This window comes from Bufo gargarizans, chromosome 4 (genome assembly GCF_014858855.1).
Source record: "Bufo gargarizans isolate SCDJY-AF-19 chromosome 4, ASM1485885v1, whole genome shotgun sequence".
Taxonomy (NCBI): Eukaryota; Metazoa; Chordata; class Amphibia; order Anura; family Bufonidae; genus Bufo; species Bufo gargarizans.
Window position 1 is genome coordinate 214,625,867 of NC_058083.1, and position 20,963 is coordinate 214,646,829.

Genomic DNA, 20,963 nt, shown 5'->3' on the forward strand with positions numbered 1-20,963 from the left:
CGGGGGTGTTGGTGCAGGGGACGAAGCGGAAGAGGATAGTGCGCGGTTAGATGATAAGGCCAAAGGAGAGGTGTATGTTTGTTTTGAGGGGCCTTTGGGGGCTCATTTATAATCCGAGGTTAAGGAGCGGATATGGAGGGGGGAGTATGTGGAGATTTTTTTTCTCTGCTTCCCCTTGAAAGATTTAACGTGGATAGGACATGTAAGGAGGATGAGAAGAAAGAGGAGGAAGAGAAACGCAGGTTTCGGTTAATACCGCTGACGTTTGCCAACTGGTTGCAGGCATTCGCGATATTAGCAAGCGTTATTGGGGAAAAGGCGCCAGAGAATTGTTTGGCCCTGTTTTGTTATCTGGACGTTATCGGCGAGGCATATCGGACATACGAAGGAGTTGCTTGGCTGCGGTATGACGAGCAATTCTGGCAGAGGAAGGCGGTGCGTCCGGAAATACGGTGGGACCACAAGGACATCGCCTTGTGGCTGAAAGTGACGGCACCTGTTCAGTCGGGGCAGCCCTTTCAAGGGGAGGTGGGTAGTGGGGGTGCAACAACCCTGGCGACAGCATCCGCAAAAGGCTTGTTTTTTGTATTTAATGAAGGAGTTTGTCGATTCAGGTTTAAATGTAAGTTTAAGCGCGAGTGCTCCAGATGCGGGGGAAATCATGGAGCGGTGAGATGCTTTAAGGGTGGTAGACAAAAAGGGGGCGTTTCTAATAGCAAAGGGGGAGACGCTAGTGCGGCTGGGAAGGATGGAGTCGTATCTCACTAGATACCCCAATAGAGAAGCGGAGGCTTTGATTCGTAAGGGTTTTCTTGTTGGTTTTAGGATTCCGTTCGTGCCGGGGGGGGTGGTGTTGCTAAGAAGAAACTTGCGGTCGGCAAGGAAGCATCTGAATGTGGTGGCAAAGTAGCTAAACAAGGAGGTGTCACTGGGGCGGATGGCGGGCCCATTTTGGGAGCTGCCTTTCTCTGATTTACGGGTGTCTCCGCTGGGGGTAGTCACCAAGAAAGAGGCAAACAAGTTTCGCCTTATTCACTACCTGTCATTTCCTAAGGGATCGTCAGTCAATGATGGTAAAGACCCAACACTGTGTTCGGTGGTGTATACTTCCTTTGATGCGGCGGTTACCTGGGTGAAGCATTATGGGAGGGGTGCATTGCTAGCAAAAAAACGGATATTGAAGCAGCGTTTAGGTTACTGCCAGTGCATCCGGATTGTCACCATTTGTTGGGGTGTTTTTGGGATGTTTTTTTTGTTGTTGATCGTTGCTTGCCTATGGGGTGTTCCCTTTTGTGTGCCTATTTCGAAACGTTCAGTTCCTTTTTGGAATGGGCAGTGGTGGACTCGTCAGGTTGTAAATATCAGATTCATTATCTGGATGATTTTTTGTGTATAGGCCCCCCCCCCCCCCGGGGGTCGCGGGTGTGTGCAGTGTTGTTAGAAACGTTGCTGTCACGGAAAGGTGTACAGGCAACAAGACAATGCAAAATGAATGTATGACTCACTGGATCCAAAGCTAAGGAACAAAAGGGAGACCCCTGTATAAGACCTGGCACTCTCCCTGACTGCTCAGCCTATGCGAACACCCCAATGGTGGATGATCGCATATCCTCGTACCTCGACTATCTAACACCTGAACACCCTACAATAGTGAGGGGACACGACCACCGGCTCCCTACACTAGACACGGAGGGAGTCAGGGTCACCTGGGATCCAGCAAACAGAACTTATCTTGTAGAAGACTGGGAAATAGGATCAGCATGCACACACACTCCAGGAAGTTGTATAAACCGCACACTAATGCATTATGGGGAGGAATTTAAAGGGATGCAATCAGTCCAACTACAAGACAGCTGAGAGAGGCTAACGAGATGAGGAACTGAAAACCAAAACAAAGAAAGCTCAAGGAGGAGGTTCTGAAAGGCATCTGTCAGAGCTTCTCAGATGTCTGGTTGTGACAGTTGCATTCGCTTTTTGAGCTGTTTGGGGTTCCGCTGGCAAAAGAAAAGACTGTGGGTCCAGTAACGGAATTGAGTTTTTTAGGGATAGTGATTGATTCTGTGAGAATGGAGTGTAGATTGTCGGAGGAAAAATTGGTAGATTTGAAAAGGGAGCTGGCGAGGGCTTTATGGGCGAAGAAGCTGCAGTTATGAGATTCAGTCGTTACTTGGGAAACTTAATTTTGTGTGCAGGATTATGCCCATGGGGAGAGTGCTCAGCAGGCGTTTGGCTGGGGCAACTGCGGGTGTGGTATATAGTAGAAAAGATTGTAGCCAGCTCACCTTCCGATCCTGTGTGACGGTGCACGGGGCGGACTCAAGCCAGTCCGAAGGTAGATACACAACGTAGACTAAGAACAACACTGTTCGAAATGCGTAGATCGTGGGGATAAGTGGGTTCCAGTGTCACTGTTGCTGATGTACCTGTATTGTGGTGACAGAATTAAAGACCGGGATTTTTCACTACGTCCTTCTGGTGCGGGTGTGGTAGTCTTGCACCATTATATTCGGTTGGGGAAGGAATTGCAAGCGGACTTACTGGTGTGGAGCTCTTTCTTACAGAAGTATAACGGACGCTCGCTATTCATGGGGGAGGTTATAGACTCATTTGATTTTGAACTGCTTACTGATGCAGTGGGAGGTGCTGGTTTTGGGGCATTTTGTGGGGGTCAATGTTGCGCTGGATGTTGGCCGTTTGCGTGGATTGAGCGAGGCTGGGTGAAGAATTTGGCTCTGTTGGAGCTCTTTCCAATAGTGTTAGTGTTTTTTCTGTGGGGTGACAGTTTTCGGGATCAGAAAATACGATTCCACTGCGATAACTTGGGGGTAGTTCAGGCGACAGCGGCGTAGATATAGGGGCTGCACAGGTAGCAGTCGCTACCGGGCCCAGGAGCCTAAGGGGCCCCAAAGACCCTTGTACAACATGAGAAGACACCTGTTTTATAAAAGGTGCATGCTGGTCAAGTTACACTTCTGGCTGGAGGAAAGGTGTTAGGTCAATAATTTGGCATGGTGGGGGGTGCAGCTTAAATTTTTGCCTCAGGCAGCAGGAAGGCAATGTACTTCCCTGCCCCTGGCCACAAAGCAGGACTCCTGCAGTTAAACTCCTGCACCAGGGCCCATGAGCCTTTAGCTATGGCCCTGTCAGGCGATAAACGGTTTGTCGGCTTCGTCGCCGCTATTGGTACGGCTCCTTCAACGGTTGGTGTTGGAGTGTTTGTCGCTCAATGCCTGGGTGGTGGCGGTGCATGTGGAACTGTGTTGCTGACGCTCTCTCATTCACAGTGGGATCGTTTCAGGAGGCTGGCCCCGGAGGCAGAAGTGGTGGGATTGCAGTGTCCGGCATGCCTGTGGGACCTGTTGGAGGAACTGTAATGGGGCTCATTCAAGCATCGTTGGTGCCCGGTACGTGGGCTATGTATTTGAAAGCGTGGCATTGCTGGGAAGCTAGGTGTGGTGATATGGGCGGGGGGATGGCGGAGTTAGAATTTTCTTTGTTGACGTTCTTGGGCCATTGTAGGGAGGAGGGCTGGTCGGTGAGTAAGATGAATGGTTATATGGCGGGGTTGGCGTTTGGTTTTAAGTTAAGATCGATTTCACCAAGTCGTTCATGGTAGCCCAGGCATTAAAGGGTTGGTGTAGGTTGCGGACTTGGGAAGATAAAAGGAGGCCGGTGTCGTTTGCTTTACTTTTACAGTTAGAGGATCAGTTAAGGGGAGTGTGTAGTTCGGCGGGGGAGGTCCGGTTATTTAAATTGGCCTTTTCCTTGGCGTTTTTTGGGGCAGTTTGTTTGGGTGAGCTGGTGTGTCCGTCAACAAGGAGGATGGGGGGGGTTGATGAGAGATGATGTAGATTTGTTTCTGGACAGGGTGGAGTTTGTTATACGTCGTTCGAAGACTGATGTAGAAGGCACGGGGCACAGAGTGGTTTTGTTTGGAATTGCGGAATGTGATATGTGTCCGGTCCATTGTCTTCAAGAGTACGGGGCGAGGGTTGGGGTGGGGATATCTCAGTTGTTGAAACACGCAGATGTCCCATTTCCAGTTAACGGCGGTATTCTCGAATTGTTTGAACAGGTTGGGATTGGATCGTGAGGGGTATTCGAGCCACTCTTTCAGGATTGGGGCGGCGACCGAAGCGGCACGGTTGGGTTTGGGGGAGGAGGTCATTAAGAGGATAGGGCATTGGGATTCGACGCGTGTTAGATCCTATGTGCGCTTGAATCGCTTATAAATGGTCTATGTGACTGACGGCGGGGGCTGGTGGGTACGTTCTATTTATTACATGCAATGTTGTTCTTGCTTTTATCGTTTCAGGTGCAGCACCCGCCGTGGTGTGGATATTAGGAGATTCATATGTCTTTTGGGGGGCCGAACGGACAGCAGTTTGGCAGGACGATCAGCAGCTGGGTTTCGACCGGGATCAGTTTTGGTAAGATGGATAGGGCATAGGGGCATGGTTTGGAAGGGGGTGCTGCCGGAGGTGCACCGTTTTGTAAAGATGGATAGGGCACCTGAAGTGTTGGTGGTCCATGCGGGCGGAAACAATTTGGCGGCACGGCCTATCAGGGAGCTAGTGAGAGTTATTAAATTAGATATGTTACACATAATTCCTCTGGGTAGCCATCTTGTATGCTTCTGGCATATGTAAAAAACTGTGAACTCTCATCTTCCTGAAGCCGGGGTCACCACCAGCCAGTATGATATAGATGGACACTTTAATTACCACTACTCTGTGAGGCCGGCTATAAAAGGTCATAAAGGCTATACCAGGCCCAGCTCATCCTGTCCTATAAGATAAAGATCAGCTCGCTGTCAAGCCTGGCTGGAGCGTGACGTCATTAATTTCCAGGTCTGGTTTGAGGAGAGCTAATAGCCCTTAATTAGCTCTGGGCATAAAACCAGTCCACTTTCATATTTAATTTATGAATCAACTTATGCCCTTTCTGACACCAGATCCAGGCTCTACAGAGTATTATGGTTAATTGGGTATCAAATATGACCAGAGGATGTGATTCTGTAGCTGACCTATGGGTGGTAGAAGAACTACAGGTCCCAGCATTACCGTGTGTGGTCTCATTCTGTATGTAAATAAATAAGGATCGCAAATATGTATTCTGTATAAAAATATGCAGATGTATCAGGGAGATACAGGCTTAAGTATAATCCTCATTGTAGGAACTGAACTTTGATGGGGTCATAAAACACTTGGAGGCCAATCCCTAGGCTTTACAGTCACTCTGCTGCCATTGGCTGACAGGAGTAAGTCTCCTGCCCATGGGAGAGTTCATAAAAATCCGTTCACAAGGACAGAGGAGAGAGACCCATGGAACATCACCAGATACTTAATTGGACATTGACGGCATATCCCTGTATCAGAAGAACTTTGAGGGTCTCCCCTGATACATACTGAACGGGGTTTGCAAGGATTCAAAAAGGACATATGAACGACCATCTGAAACCCTCCAGAGAAACTAAGTATTCTTTCATCTTTTTTCGTATTCATTTGAACTGTCGTGATTATTTATATTGTTATTGATATTCTGTAGATTTATAGTCATTTTCATTAGACTTGTATGCACTGCTTTTTACCTCTTATTAAAGATTATAAAATCTAAATGGCCAAGTCTTCCATATTCTAAGCTGCTGAACAACGTACCTTGCCTTTGAAGAGATGTTACCAGGTAGTTAGTTAAATTGCATTTAGGAATTGTAGCTGGGGGTGATTGACTGCGGTTGGTCAGTAAGTGATATCCGGTTCATCCACTGATCTGTGTGATAGTGAATGACCCGGATAGTCGGCTCGTGGACCGGGAACCCACGTGGTGGCAGTTACCGAAGTGTAGTGGGGGGTGTTAGCCAGATGGTAATACCCCGGTCACGTGAGGTCTCTGTGTGTGCGCAGACTCCGTCACAGACCACTACGTCACAGCTGTGGGATCCGGAGCGATCGGATCCATAGTTCGTGACAACGTCTGTGGTTGTTATTCCCTGGTTTGGTGACCATATGGTTGGACATAGTCCCGAGGCAGGTTTGGAGAGAGGCTCGGTCAGTGGAGGCTGTAAATAAGGTGCGGATAAAAGTTATTCGGGCCATAGGGCATTTTATGGTGTGGTGGTCAGACATAGGGAGTTGAAGAGTGGTGTTGGAGCCTTTTGGAGGTCAGATGGGGTGCATTTGAATGCAGTGGGGCTTGACATGTGTTTGGCATTGCAGGAGGGAATTGAGATCGCCTTGAGGGTGTGGAGGAACACAGAGTTGAGGTGTCAAATCTGTGAGTTGGTGGCGGTGGGGGGTCCTTGAAGTTGGGTACATTGGAACTTGAGGACATTAGGAGGGCTCCACGGTTGGGGCTGGACTCCCATGATGGGCGAGCTGTTGTGGTGGATCGAGGGGGCCATTCTGTGGTGCTTCCGAGCTGGGGGTAACGGCTGGAAGCAAAGTGGCTCATCCCTTTTCGGCAGCTTGGGGTTTTGGGGCTCCAAGGACCTCCCCCGTTAGGTTGTTATGGTGAAGTTATGGTTATTTATGTATTTATGTATTTTATGTTAATAAACGGCTGCTGTGGCCAATACATTCCATTCGGTTGTCAAAGTTTTATTTGGGGTTTACGTGGGTAAATAGGTTACAAGGGGGCAGGATGTATTGGTGGCCATTGGTTAAGTGTAATAATGGAAGGGGCAAGCGGCATATAACCAATACCCCCGTCATGGTGTCTGTGCTGCTGGAGGAAGAGGCAAAGTTATGTGGAGGCGCAGGCCTCTACATAACTTTGGCACTTTCTTCAGCAGGATGTGCAAAAAATCGATCAGCTCCCTTGGTAGTGTAGATTTAAGTAATTTTGTATGCAAAAAACTGGCATATAAATTGATGAATGAGACATGCCTGCTGGTTTCAGCCTCATGCACACGTCTACGGATCCACAAAACACAGATGCCTCTCAAGTTTCAAGACCTCTGTTTGCGGTCAGTCAACAGGAGCCTTGATTGTGTGTTTCCAGTCATGGATAGGTGATTAACACTGCTTGTTACAAAACACATATACAGTAACTGTATTGTATCTGATAACTGTGTTGTAATTCGACCAGCACCTGCATCATAATAACATGGCCAGAAACGTTTATTATCGTTTGAGAGTAAACAGGGATGTTGAACCCATCATGACGTTATCTGTCATAGATTAATTACTGGAAGAGTCTAATAGTTATCCATTCACAATTAATAACTGTCAGCCAGCAACTATCTCCTGGCTCCCTCCCCGCTCCCCCATGCAGATACAAGTACTGTATGGCTCTGCCGAACATGTATGTGTATTTAATAGGGAGGGCATACAATGCCTCTACCAAGCACTTCTAGCAGCAGCTTATTTCCTAGGAGAGCAAAAGGATTGTGCGAAAATATTCATTTCACCTGATCCTTCTCTCCCCCCAACTCACCATACACATTATAATTATAGACAAAACACTAATATGTGTGGGGTCCTTAAAGGGGTTGTCTCATCTCTAAGATGAGAAAGAACTAAGCGCTACCACCAGATGGCCAGGAAACAGCCGAGCTGGCCAGTACTCTGCTGTTTAAGTGACTCCCACTAAAACAGCTGAGCCCTGGTTCACTCTGCTGTTTCCTGGCCACCAGGTGGTTGCCATTTCATCCCATCTTACTTTAGTAACAGCAAGATGAGACAACCCCTTTAAGTGAAAGGGGTTTTTGTCTGAATGTTACATGTTAGTCTTTGCCATGGAGCTTTTCCCAAACTTACCACAGATTTAACTTTCAGATCTTTAGCAAAATTCTGGAACATATAGAGCTTTTGCTGTGGACTTTCTGGCATGGACACTGGAAATATACAACATGTGGGGGGCACCAATTTACATTTCGCCTCAAGCAGCAGAAAGGCTAGGTGTACACTTGGCTAGCCTCCTTCCTACGGACTATGGACCCAGAATGGAGACCCCTCCCCCCGGCTCATTATTCTACAAAGGGAAAAATGGGTAGTTTCTGCCTGTGAGTGATTACGTTATCCCATTGTGTTGGTTAATTGTATCACAGGTGTGTGTTGTCTGCCTGTGAGTGATTACGTTATCCCATTGTGTTAATTAATTGTATCACATGTGTGTGCCTGTAACTGTATGTGATTGGTTTATGTAAGAAACTCTCTGTCTTCCACAAGGTCCCCCATGGGAGTGTCCCTTGCTAGAAGACCTGCATAAAAGGCTGACATGTTGGCCCATTAAAGTGTCCTGTTCTACCCTTCATGAAGTCTGGGCTCATGTTTGGGGGATTGGAGAACTACACTCTGGGGATTGCTATAATCATTATACTCTCCAGAGCTGTGAGAGCTTGTTCCTGCATCGCTCTCTAAAAGAAGAGAGGGTCACCCACTGGAACCTGTAAACCTTGTCGTAGGTCCAGGGTGGGTAGAAGACAACAAGATGCCAACCAAGCTACGGCGGTTTGTGGGGTCAGCAGTGCTTACGGTGTCGAGTGGAGTGCTTGGAGCCCTCAGGAAGCAGTAAGAGCAATCATCAACAGAGGTTCCCAGTGGGGGTGCTAGGAGATCCGTTACAGTTACTATTATGGTTATGGTTAATATTAGGGTCAGGGGTTAGTCTTAGTGTTAGTATTAGGCTTAGTATTAGGGTTAGGGCACATGGAGTGAAAAGGGAATTACCTATTTTTAACCACTCCATTTACTGACTCCAGAGGGAGAACCTCCTTTTAGTATTACAGATGGGGTAGAGGCGCTAAAATAAATAAACTTTATTCATTGCAATAAAAAAAATGAGAAAAAGGTCTCACAATTCACAACTAACAATAATAAGGAAAAAACAGCACCAACAAACAAACAGTGTTGTCTGATGACCGACTAGGACTGACAATGTCAGCTCCGATCTGATTATTAGTGTGGATATACAAAAAGAAATAGGTAGGTTGTGTAAAAAAAACTGTATATGTATGAGAAGCCTAATGGCCAGTAAGTCACATTTGTTGGATTATGACCAGCTCTCAGGGACTGACCATATATTCCATTATCCAGGGTATAAGTCAATGAGTACTAATGATCCAGCCCAGAATGGCTCTCAAACAAACAAAACCACCTATCCCCACTACAAACTCCCATATGCCGCGTCTAGAAGAGCTCGACGTGTTTCATCAGAAGCTAAAGTAACGAACTTGTGGTGGGGTAATAGCAACAGACGCTGCCACACTGGTGTTGTGTGACAGCCCATCCGACACTATGGCGGATGTGAAGCTGCTGCGCGCACCACCGGTATAAGTAGGGGAATCGGACACACCCCCGGAGGCAGGGGTACCAGGGTGCAGCCAATGAGGACCAAGATGGGGAGGAGCTATACTCGATAACCCGTGGTATCGCAAGGATGGCAATGATAAGTCCCACCTCCTCCTAGAAACAATAGGGATAACATAGGAAGGAGGAAAATGCCAGTGAGATAGAACTGGGAAACAGAAACAGAAAGATGGGGACTATGGTGATCAAGCAAAAGCATTGCCGTTATTGCAACAGCATGGTGACATATAAATAAAGCGGAGCAATTTTAATGCACCTATTTATCTAGATGAAACAATCTAGATACAATCGCTTAAGAAGCATTTTTCTGATATTTCTCCGGACTCTCCTGTGTCAAATGAGGGTAATCTGTGTTTTGTTCATGCTATGGAGGACTCTTCTCAAGAGCCTAATGATTTACCTATTCTTGATACTCCAATGTCAGTCTCTAGTGGCATGACATTCACAGAGTTAGTTCATTGCAACACCTTACAGGGAATGCGAATGAGGCAAGATGACCAGGGTTTGACTCATACCTTTAAAACCTCTAACAGGGATTTTTACCCTATACAATCCAGATCTCTTGCCCTAGATCGCTATCAGGAGCTGGTGGAGAAAGATTTAGTTCTTCTCCATGACAAAGTAAAATGCAAAAAACAGGGCAGCCAGCTCCTAAAGCAGCATAATTTACCACGCAATGAACAGAAAGCGCTGCGTGATCTAAAAGACAGGGATGACATCATCATCAAAGAGGCTGACAAGGGAGGAGCGGTTGGTATTCTGGACATTGGTGTATATAAATTACAAATATTAGATATGCTTAATGACACCAAAGTCTATGGACGTCTGAGTAGCAACCCTCTCCTCCCTTTTCAGACAGAGATGGAAAAAATGCTCACTATGGGTTTTGATCTGGGCTTTCTAAGCAAAAAAGAAATGGACTATATATATATATATATATATATATATATATATACAGAATCCTGTTATATCTATTTTCCATGCACTCCCAAAGGTCCATAAGGAAATTTGTCCTCCCCCTTTAAGACCCATAGTGGCAGGGATAGGCTCTTTCTCTGAATGAGTGTCTGAGTGGATTGACACACTCTTACAGCCATTGATTCCACTCATTTTGTTTTTTTTGCAAGACACTAGGTCTGTCCTACAGGCCTTCTCCTCCTTTGAGTGGAAGGACAACTATGTATGGATCACTGCAGATGTTGTGGCTCTTTATACCAATATACCACATAACTTGGCACTATTGTCATTGCAATGGTTTCTAAAAAGGTTCAGTGATTATTCTGATGAATTGCAGGAATACATGGTCATGGTGGTTGGCTTCCTCCATAGCTAACATTTTTATGAAATGGTGGGAGGGACACTTTCTCCTCATCGACACCCACCCTTTTTCAGGTCACCTTCAGTTGTATGGTCGCTACATCGATGACTTGCTGTTTGTATGGTCTGGTGATGTGGCGGCCATACTGCTGTTCTCTGACTATTTGAATTCATGTTTGTATTCTATTTCTTTTATTTTACATCATGATTTCCACAGTATCAATTTTTTGGATTTGTGCCTGAGGGGGGACTCAGCCACCTTTTGTGTGCTGTCTGCCACTTTCAGAAAAGAGTCAGCCGGCAATACCATTCAGCATGCAACCTCTTGCTATCCACCACACACTATACGTAATATTCCAAAAGGTGAGCTTATTAGGGCAAGACACAATTGCTCTGACTCAACCTCTTTTTCACAAGAAGCTGACAATTTAACCAATAGACTTATCCGCAGATCCTATTCACACAGATGTGTTTCCGTTTCAAAAAACGCAGAATTATAAAAAAAATACTTACCCTCACTGGACAGTGATAGCCAATGGTTGGCTATTGTGACAAGTGGGGTAAAATGCATAGCACAAAAAGCCCCCACACTAGGCAATTTGATCAGTCCCAGTCTATTTTTAGACAAAAAAATGCTACATAAACCCTCTTGGCTGGTTAGTACGGGGAGTTGGTCACAGCAAGTGCATCTGCTGCGAACATACCAAGGTTGACAAGCATTTCACATCCTCTGTTAATAATAACGAATACGCCATCCAGTCCTATTTGAACTGCAACACTAAATATGCAGTATATTTAATAACTTACATGTGGGCTGCACCACTAATGAAATTAAAACTAGGACTCGCAAACACATATCTGATGTCCTACATTACCAAAGCCGCAATATATCAGCGGCGAATCTACATTTTGCGCTGGTACATGGGGGAGATACATCGGGACTAGTAGCACAAGGGATTGAAAGAGTTAATAATCCTATTAGAGGGGGCGATCATAGGAGAAAGCTTCTCAACAGAGAAGCTTTATGGATTTTCCAGCTTGACTCCCGTCAACCTAATGGTTTAAATAAAAGGCACGATCTGATTCTGCAATATTAGGGTACCTTGCCACTATTACTGTACATTCATTTATTTCTTTTACTAGGAATGTGTCTTTTATTGTATAGACCCTACCTGAATACTATTTTTAGAAGTATTATTTCTATACTTTGATGATTTTTTTATGCAAGATGTGTTTGGTGTGTTGATTGCTCCATATGTGCTCCCACCAGTCACATGATCCCATGATTGTTGGGCCAGGTATGTGGGGAGCATTTAAGCAGCAATCCATTTGGGATTTGTCATGTCATGAGGAAGGACCTTGAATATATGATGGTCTGAAATGCATTGACTTAAACATCCTGTACTGAAGATTTTATCCACTGCATAATAAAGATACAGATTTTTCTACCACTATCTCTAGAGCTGGACATTTTCAGTTTTTTTCGCTACTTACTATCGCCTTCAGGTGCGACTTCCGTGCTCAATATAATGGAGGAGCAGATGATAGCCGTCTTCTACATTTATTGAATCTAGATACAATGTATCCGCATAGAAGCACGCATCGCAACGCAACACATACAGTCGTGGCCAAACGTTTTGAGAATTACATAAATATTGAAAATTGGAAAAGTTGCTGCTTAAGTTTTTTTAATAGCAATTTGCATATACTCCAGAATGTTATGAAGAGTGATCAGATGAATTGCATAGTCTTTCTTTGCCATGAAAATTAACTTAATCCCAAAAAAACCTTTCCACTGCATTTCATTGCTGTCATTAACCCCTTAAGGACACAGGACATACCGGTAGGTCCTAACTTTAAATAGGCATTCCGGCGCCCCAGGGGTTAATCTGAACAGGATGCCGGCTGAAATCATTCACAACGCCATGACACCCCCCCTTCCCCCGTGTCGGCGATCGCAGCAAACCGCAGGTCAATTCAGACCTGCGGTTTGCTGTGCTTTTTGCAGTTTCTGAAACTTTAGAGTGCCTAAAATCAAGATTTTTCACCCCCCCCCTGCACCCCTGCATGATTTGATGCCGGCGGGTGGTGCAGGGGGGGTGTCGCAGGCGGTGGGGGCGTTGCGGGAGGCGGGCGGTGCGGCAGATCGCGATCCCCCGCCCGCCTCCCCTTGAAAATTCGTTGGCTTCTAGTGGGTTATACCAGGGTGCCAGCACATTGCCGTACGGACCGCAGTATGGAAAAGGTTAACTGTCAGGGTCAAGGGGCTCCCTCCCTCTCCCATCGGGGGGCTGCTGTGCCTTTGCAGCCCCCCGATGGAGAGGGAGAGAGCCCCCCGACAGCCCCCCGCAGCCCCGTACTCACCCTTCCCCGTCTGCGAAGTTGTGGCAGACGGGGAAGGTTCCCATGGCAACAGGACGCCTGCTCAGGCGTCCTGCTGTCCATGGTGCTGAACAGATCTATGCTAAAAGCATAGATCTGTTCAGTGTAAGTAAAATACAGTACAGAACCCTATATAGGGTTCTGTACTGTATTATGCAGACATCAGACCCACTGGATCTTCAAGAACCAAGTGGGTCTGGGTCAAAAAAAAAGTTAAAAAAAAAGTGAAAAAAGTTAAGATAAAATTTTTTTTTTATCACTGAATAAAAATTAAAAAAATAAAATACACTACACATAATAGGTATCGCCGCGTCCATAACGACCTGATCTATAAAACGGTCATGTTACTTTCCCCGCATGGTGAACGCCATAAAAATAAAAAAATAAAAACTATGAGAAAATTTAAATTTTGCCCACCTTACTTCCCAAAAAAGGTAATAAAAGTGATAAAAAAAGTTGCATGAACGCCAAAATAGTACCAATCAAACCGTCATCTCATCCTGCAAAAAATGAGACCCTACTCAAAATAATCGCCCAAAAACTGAAAAAACTATGGCTCAGACTATGGAGACACTAAAACATTTTTTTGGTTTTAAAAATGAAGTTATTGTATAAAATTTACATAAATAAAAAAATTGTATACATATTCGGTATCGCCGCGTCCGTGACAACCTGCTCTATAAAATTACCACATGATCCAACCTGTCAGATGAATGTTGTAAATAACAAAAAAAAAACGTGCCAAAAGAGTTATTTCTTGTTACCTTGCCGCACAAAAAGTGTAATATAGAGCAACCAAAAATCATATGTACCCTAAACTAGTACCAACAAAACTGCCACCCTATCCTGTAGTTTCTAAAATGGGGTCACTTTTTTGGAATTTCCACTCTAGGGGTGCATCAGGGGGGCTTCAAATGGGACATGGTGTCAAAAAAACAGTCCAGCAAAATCTGCCTTCCAAAAACCGTATGGCATTCCTTTCCTTCTGCGCCCTGCCGTGTTCCCATACAGCGGTTTACGACCACATATGGGGTGTTTCTGTAAACTACAGAATCAGGGCCATAAATAATGGGTTTTGTTTGGCTGTTAACCCTTGCTTTGTAACTGGAAAAAAAATATTAAAATGGAAAATCTGCCAAAAAAGTGAAATTTAGAAATTGTATCTCTATTTTCCATTAAATCTTGTGCAACACCTAAAGGGTTAACAAAGTTTGTAAAATCAGTTTTGAATACCTTGAGGGGTGTAGTTTCTTAGATGGGGTCACTTTTATGGAGTTTCTACTCTAGGGGTGCATCAGGGGGCTTCAAATGGGACATGGTGTCAAAAAAACAGTCCAGCAAAATCTGGCTTCCAAAAACCATACAGCGCACCTTTCACTCTACGCCCCGCTGTGTGGCCGTACAGTAGTTTACGGCCACATATGGGGTGTTTCTGTAAACGGCAGAGTCAGGGAAATAAAGATACAGTCTTGTTTGGCTGTTAACCCTTGCTTTGTTAGTGGAAAAAATGGGTTAAAATGGAAAATTAGGCAAAAAAAATGAAATTCTCTAATTTCATCCCCATTTGCCAATAACTCTTGTGCAACACCTAAAGGGTTAACGAAGTTTGTAAAATCAGTTTTGAATACCTTGAGGGGTGTAGTTTATAGAATGGGGTCATTTTTGGGCGGGTTCTATTATGTAAGCCTCGCAAAGTGACTTCAGACCTGTAGTGGTCCCTAAAAATTGGGTTTTTGAAAATTTCTGAAAAATTTCAAGATTTGCTTCTAAACTTCTAAGCCTTGTAACATCCCCAAAAAATAAAATATTATTCCCAAAATAATTCAAACATGAAGTAGACATATGGGGAATGTTAAGTCATCACAATTGTTGGGGGTATTACTATGTATTACAGAAGTAGAGAAACTGAAACTTAGAAATTTGCACATTTTTCCATTTTTTTGGTAAAATAGGTATTTTTTTATGCAAAAAAATTAACTTTTTTTACCCAATTTTAGCATTGTCATGAAGTACAATATGTGACGAAAAAACAATCTCAGAATGGCCTGGATAAGTCAAAGTGTTTTAAAGTTATCACCACTTAAAGTGACACTGGTCAGATTTGCAAAAAATGGCCTGGTCCTTAAGGTAAAATAAGGCTGTGTCCTTAAGGGGTTAAAGGACCTGCTGAGATCATTTCAGTAATCGTCTTGTTAACTGAGGTGAGAATGTTGACGAGCAAAAGGCTGGAGATCATTATGTCAGGCTGATTGGGTTAAAATGGCAGACTTGACCTGTTAAAAGGAGGGTGATGCTTGAAATCATTGTTCTTCCATTGTTAACCATGGTGACCTGCAAAGAAACGTGTGCAGCCATCATTGCGTTGCATAAAAATGGCTTCACAGGCAAGGATATTGTGGCTACTAAGATTGCACCTCAATCAACAATTTATAGGATCATCAAGAACTTCAAGGCAAGAGGTTCAATTCTTGTTAAGAAGGCTTCAGGGTGTCCAAGAAAGTCCAGCAAGTGCCAGGATCGTCTCGTAAAGAGGATTCAGCTGCGGGATCGGAGTTCCACCAGTGCAGAGCTTGCTCAGGAAGGGCAGCAGGCAGGTGTGAGCGCATCTGCACGCACAGTGAGGCAAAGACTTTTGGAAGATGGCCTGGTGTCAAGAAGGGCAGCAAAGAAGCCACTTCTCTCAAAAAAAACCATCAGGGACAGATTGATCTTCTGCAGAAAATATGGTGAATAGACTGCTGAGGACTGGGGCAAAGTCATATTCTCCGATGAAGCCTCTTTCCGATTGTTTGGGGCATCAGGAAAAAGGCTTGTCTGGAGAAGAAAAGGTGAGCGCTACCATCAGTCCTGTGTCATGCCAACAGTAAAGCATCCTGAGACCATTCATATGTGGGGTTGCTTCTCATCCAAGGGAGTGGGCTCACTCACAATTTTGCCCAAAAACACAGCCATGAATAAACAATGGTACCAAAACACCCTCCAACAGCAACTTCTTCCAACAATCCAACAACAGTCTGGTGAAGAACAATGCATTTTCCAGCACGATAGAGCACCGTGCCATAAGGCAAAAGTGATAACTAAGTGGCTCGGGGACCAAAACGTTGACATTTTGGGTCCATGACCTGGAAACTCCCCAGATCTTAATCCCTTTGAGAACTTGTGGTCAATCCGCAAGAGGCGGGTGGACAAACAAAAACCCACTAATTCTGACAAACTCCAAGAAGTGATTATGAAAGAATGGGTTGCTATCAGTCAGGAATTGGCCCAGAAGTTGATTGAGAGCATGCCCAGTCGAATTGCAGAGGTCCTGAAAAAGAAGGGCCAACACTGCAAATACTGACACTTTGCATAAATGTCATGTAATTGTCGATAAAAGCCTTTAAAAAACATATGAAGTGCGTGTAATTATATTTCACTACATCACAGAAACAACTGAAACAAAGATCTAAAAGCAGTTTAGCAGGAAACTTTGTGAAAACTAATATTTGTGTCATTCTCAAAACTTTTGGCCACGACTGTAGATACAGATACAAGGTATCGGCTAAGAATCAGCGTAAGTGTGGAGTTAGACGCATTGTGACTCACTGTAGTATTAGTATCTAGTAATAATTGAAGCGCTGCTAAGCTGACTAATTATACGAATCAGTAATGGCAAAAGACAAAAGCCAAGATTAGAGACACTGCTGGGGCCACTAAAATCAACAAAACATAATATAACTAAAGGACATAGGCAGAACTACTGACATAAAAAAAAAAAATAATAGATCCCAATCAAAAATAACTACTGGGCTCAATAGGTAAATATTAGGAGCCTAAATATGAAAATGGGACTAAACTATAAATGGAATGTATGTGGTAGCTGCATACTGTCCAATGCATTCATCATAATGAGACCCAAGAGCGGTTGTAACTACTGAATAATTTAACGATCAATAATACATACATAGGAAATATGATCGTTAAGTCCGGAAGGGCGAACTGTGCCCAGCCTAAATGTCCACTGGGCCTCTTTTTGGAGAACACGTTGGTCAAAGTTGCCCCCTCTGGGAGACAGTCTCACAATCTCAATACCCTGAAACAGGATAGATCGTACATCACCAAAATTATGTAAATTAGTGTGACGTGCGATCGAGGAATCAGAATTTTTCTTGATGTCATTCAGATGCTCGACAATTCTCCAGCGAAATTCACGGGTGGTTTTCCCGACATATTGCAAACCACACACACAGGTCGGACAAATATACCAAGCCGGCGGATCTACAATTGATGAAGCATCTGATGTTATAGGATTTTGAAGTGGTTGTGCTGAAAAACGCACAACCCAATTTAATGGAGTCACATGCCACATAACTACTACATCTGAAAGTGCCTTGTGTAGAGTTTGTCAACCAGGTCTTAGAGATCGGGGTCTGAAAAAAAACTATGAACCGGACGGTCTTTTAAATTGCGTCCTCTACAATAGGTGATAGCTGGACAAGCCCCCACCAAATGTGCAACATTAGTGTCCATTTTCAGGATGCCTCAGTGTCGCCGCAAGATATCCTGAATCGGTCAGTTGGCCGCGTCATAGGTCGCAATCAGACAAATCTGTTAATCATGAATTTGCTTATCTCTGGGATTGAGAAGAGACTCTCATGTACAAGCCAATGAGTGTTGGTAGGCAGACGTGAGAATCTTACGAGGATATCCACGTCTGAGAAACCTACTCTCAAGGTCCCTAGCTTTTGCTTTAAAATCTGTGACAGAAGATCAGTTGCGACAAACACGAAGATACTGCCCTTTGGGAATCCCTCTTTTAGGAGGGAAGGGGTGACAGCTATCCCAATGTAAAAAAAAACATTTGTAGCTGTTTTTTCGCGAAACAAGCTGATTTGGATCTTGCCATCATTCGCTTTCTTAATGACAAGATCCAAAAAGGTAATTTGAGCTGGGTTAATCTCAGATGCAAAAAAACTCAATTTTTTTGTAGCAGAGGACCTCCTTTTACCCACTGCATTTTAGTCTTAATCCTGCATTTCTTTCATATTCAGGGGGTGAAGGACTTTCCATGATGTCATCACAGGTCCACCAGCTGCACACTTCGAACCTATTAACTACACCATTGTCAGTGCAGTTCCTTTACTTTTATACAGGTCAATACCAGGTCCTTTAACTTTCTAAGGCTCCGAACTGCTCTAATGATACAGGGTCGTCATGTCAGGGTAACCCCCAGTCCCTCCCACGCTATGCAACTGTATATATGTATTTCCTGTTACACACAATTATATGAATGTATGCATATTTAACTTTTTCTGTTATTCACTATTTTTGATTATTATTCGTGTTGCGGCAAATAATGTTTTACCATAAAGTAAAATATTTGGCTAACTCGAACCAGACCCCATTGTGCACCCTCTTGTGTGTGTCTCTGGTGCCATAAATTCAATATTGAATGCTATTTAAATAATGGAAATAATTTAAAATCTATGTATAGTTAAAAAGAAATAAGATACATTTGAAAAATGTAAGCCTATTACATAGATTAGAGAAATATTCAGTGAATTACCTTTCTGAGCTAAAAACATGTCCACAAGATTATGAGCTTCTCCTTTGATTCTCCACTCCAGATTCTTCTTACCCAAGCCCAGGTTGCGCAGAATCTTAAGGCCAAGACGTCTCTGCAGCTTCCAGTTGTGCCCATTGGAGAAAATGATTCCTTTGATCAAATCATAACCCAGAGAAATCATATTTTTAGATTGTGTGCTGGTACCTTTATCCAATAGCATTATGATTCCAGAAACTTTGAGGCCAATAGTTTAATTTAAAGACAATGTACACCTTTGGGGGCAATTTTTTATTATTGCATGGTACTCATTTTGAGCTAAAAATAATTTTTTAAATTGGTCTTTATTAAAAATATGGTGTCCTTTTTTTCTGTACAGAGCTGACATGCTCTAGATTAGAAGCACCTTTTGGATTTTCTGCCTTTTCCATCAGACCAGGAGCAGATGGACTCCTTATCTCTGCCCTTATAAACACTCATTATAGTTCAGTTCTTATCTTACTGATAAGAATGTGGATTAAATAAGTGTTTATGACCTCTCAGTAGTTTAGAGATAAGGATTAGATGATCCTCACAAAATGAAAATGAATGTACCAGTCATACAGCTAGAAAAACAATTAACCATTTGTGACAGAACAGCTCAATATTTTTAATGAAGGCCAATTGAAAAAATTATTTCTAGCCAAAAATGAGTAACATTGAATCGTAAAAATTGCCTCCAAAGGTGTACATAGCAATCAAACATATGTTCATCTTTGAAAACAATTTCACAGGTTACATGTAGAGATACTAGTCATATGTTTTCCTATCTACTATACATGAAAAGTATAGATCAATCAAGGGTAGTCAGACGCACAGGGTTGTTGGACCGCCAAAATGGGGTGCCCACAGTCGAATAGTATCACCCCACTACTCAAATGTGTGAAAGATCTGTATGTAAAGGACTGGGCACACCTCAGAATATTGGGCCACTATGTTTTATTAGGGTAAGGTATAATAATTAGACAAACTAAAAATCACATACGTTTGAAAATCTTCTATCATAAATAGCAATCACGAATCAATGAAAATCCACAATAAAAAAATCAGCTGGCAAGTTATATAAAATTTCGTAAGTTATTCCATAAAATTCGTATCGAAGTAAATAATAAATTAATATATCAGCGTAATCCTCTTAAATAGCAGCATAACCCTCTAAAATCAGTAAGAGCAGCAGAGCAGGTTCAAATACACAATGAGTTAATACAGCAAAATGATCCTATAAAAACAGCATTATGATCCTATAAAAATAGCAAAATGATCCTATAAAAATAGCAGCATGAACCTCTAAACTAAATCGAGAGTAGTAGCGCTAATATCGGTAAGGACAGCAGAGCAAACTCAAGTTTATAACATAGTTCCAAATAGCAGCAGCTAGTAAGGCACAGAGTCTGTAACTCCTATGTATCACACACTGGGATACTAATTGAACAGAGAAGGCTGGGCTGATGTACAGCGGCGTCCCGCTGTATACCAAACTTAGCGGCGTCCCGCTCAAGGTAATTGTGTATACGATATTGTTAGTCACACTGACCTCAGTGTCGGAACGGTCTTACCCGGACAATACGACCACGGCCGTCCTGCAGACTTCGGTAAGATGTTTCCTTTGTTTGCCGCGTGGTGGATCTTTGCATATGAGCCGCCGGTTTGGCTCGTGGAAGGCAACACTCGATATAGTGTTGCCTTCCACGCTGACCTTTACACAAATATTCGGCACCGGTCTTTCTCCATTTTTTTTTTTTTTAAGTAGTGCACTACCTTTCAAGAGATGGGGGGTCTGACCAGACGCGTTTCTGGGTTGGGGCATCCCCTTCTTTAGTGGACCATAGCCAACATAGTGGCCCAATATTCTGAGGTGTGCCCAGTCCTTTACATACATATACATGAAAAGTGACTTGCATTGACCTTGAATGACATCACAAAATTATAGCTCATTATTGCATTCCTAATACTATTTACTTCATATTAATTTGCCTTATTCCTTGTTCAATGTTTGCACCGATTATATGGATCTTAGTACCTGGAGGCTGGAAGCTGTGGGTACAGTCAGCAGACAACAAGACGGCAGCTAATAGTGATGGAGACAGGTGCAGTATGCTGAATGCAGCATCAATGTATACGACACAAGAAGACCACAGAATTGAGGTTAACCACCAGAAGAGAGGTCATGTAGTTAAAGATCTAGCAGGTAGATCAGTATTTAGAACATGAAGGCATGTCAGAACACGAGTCAAGATCTGGAGATTGTAACTTGTATTTGACCTGTCAAAAGGTATGTACCACCTAAACAGCCTCCAACACGAGACAGTTCTGCTCATCTAGTCGCCAACAATGTTCTTATGAATCCAAAGTGGTGCCTCATTATGAAAAAAACT

The 20,963-nt window shown here is 43.6% G+C and overlaps 1 protein-coding gene across 2 annotated transcripts in view; it reads right to left on the reverse strand.

Moving 5' to 3' along the window:
* The window catches only part of LOC122936025 (cytochrome P450 2J5-like), a 357,425-nt gene that overhangs the window by 167,771 nt on the left and 168,691 nt on the right, over window positions 1–20,963 (reverse strand). For both annotated transcript variants that reach the window (XM_044292019.1, XM_044292018.1), the window contains one exon: window positions 18,553–18,702. In XM_044292019.1, the coding sequence (XP_044147954.1) occupies window positions 18,553–18,702 (150 nt within the window). The remainder of the gene's footprint in view (window positions 1–18,552; window positions 18,703–20,963) is intronic.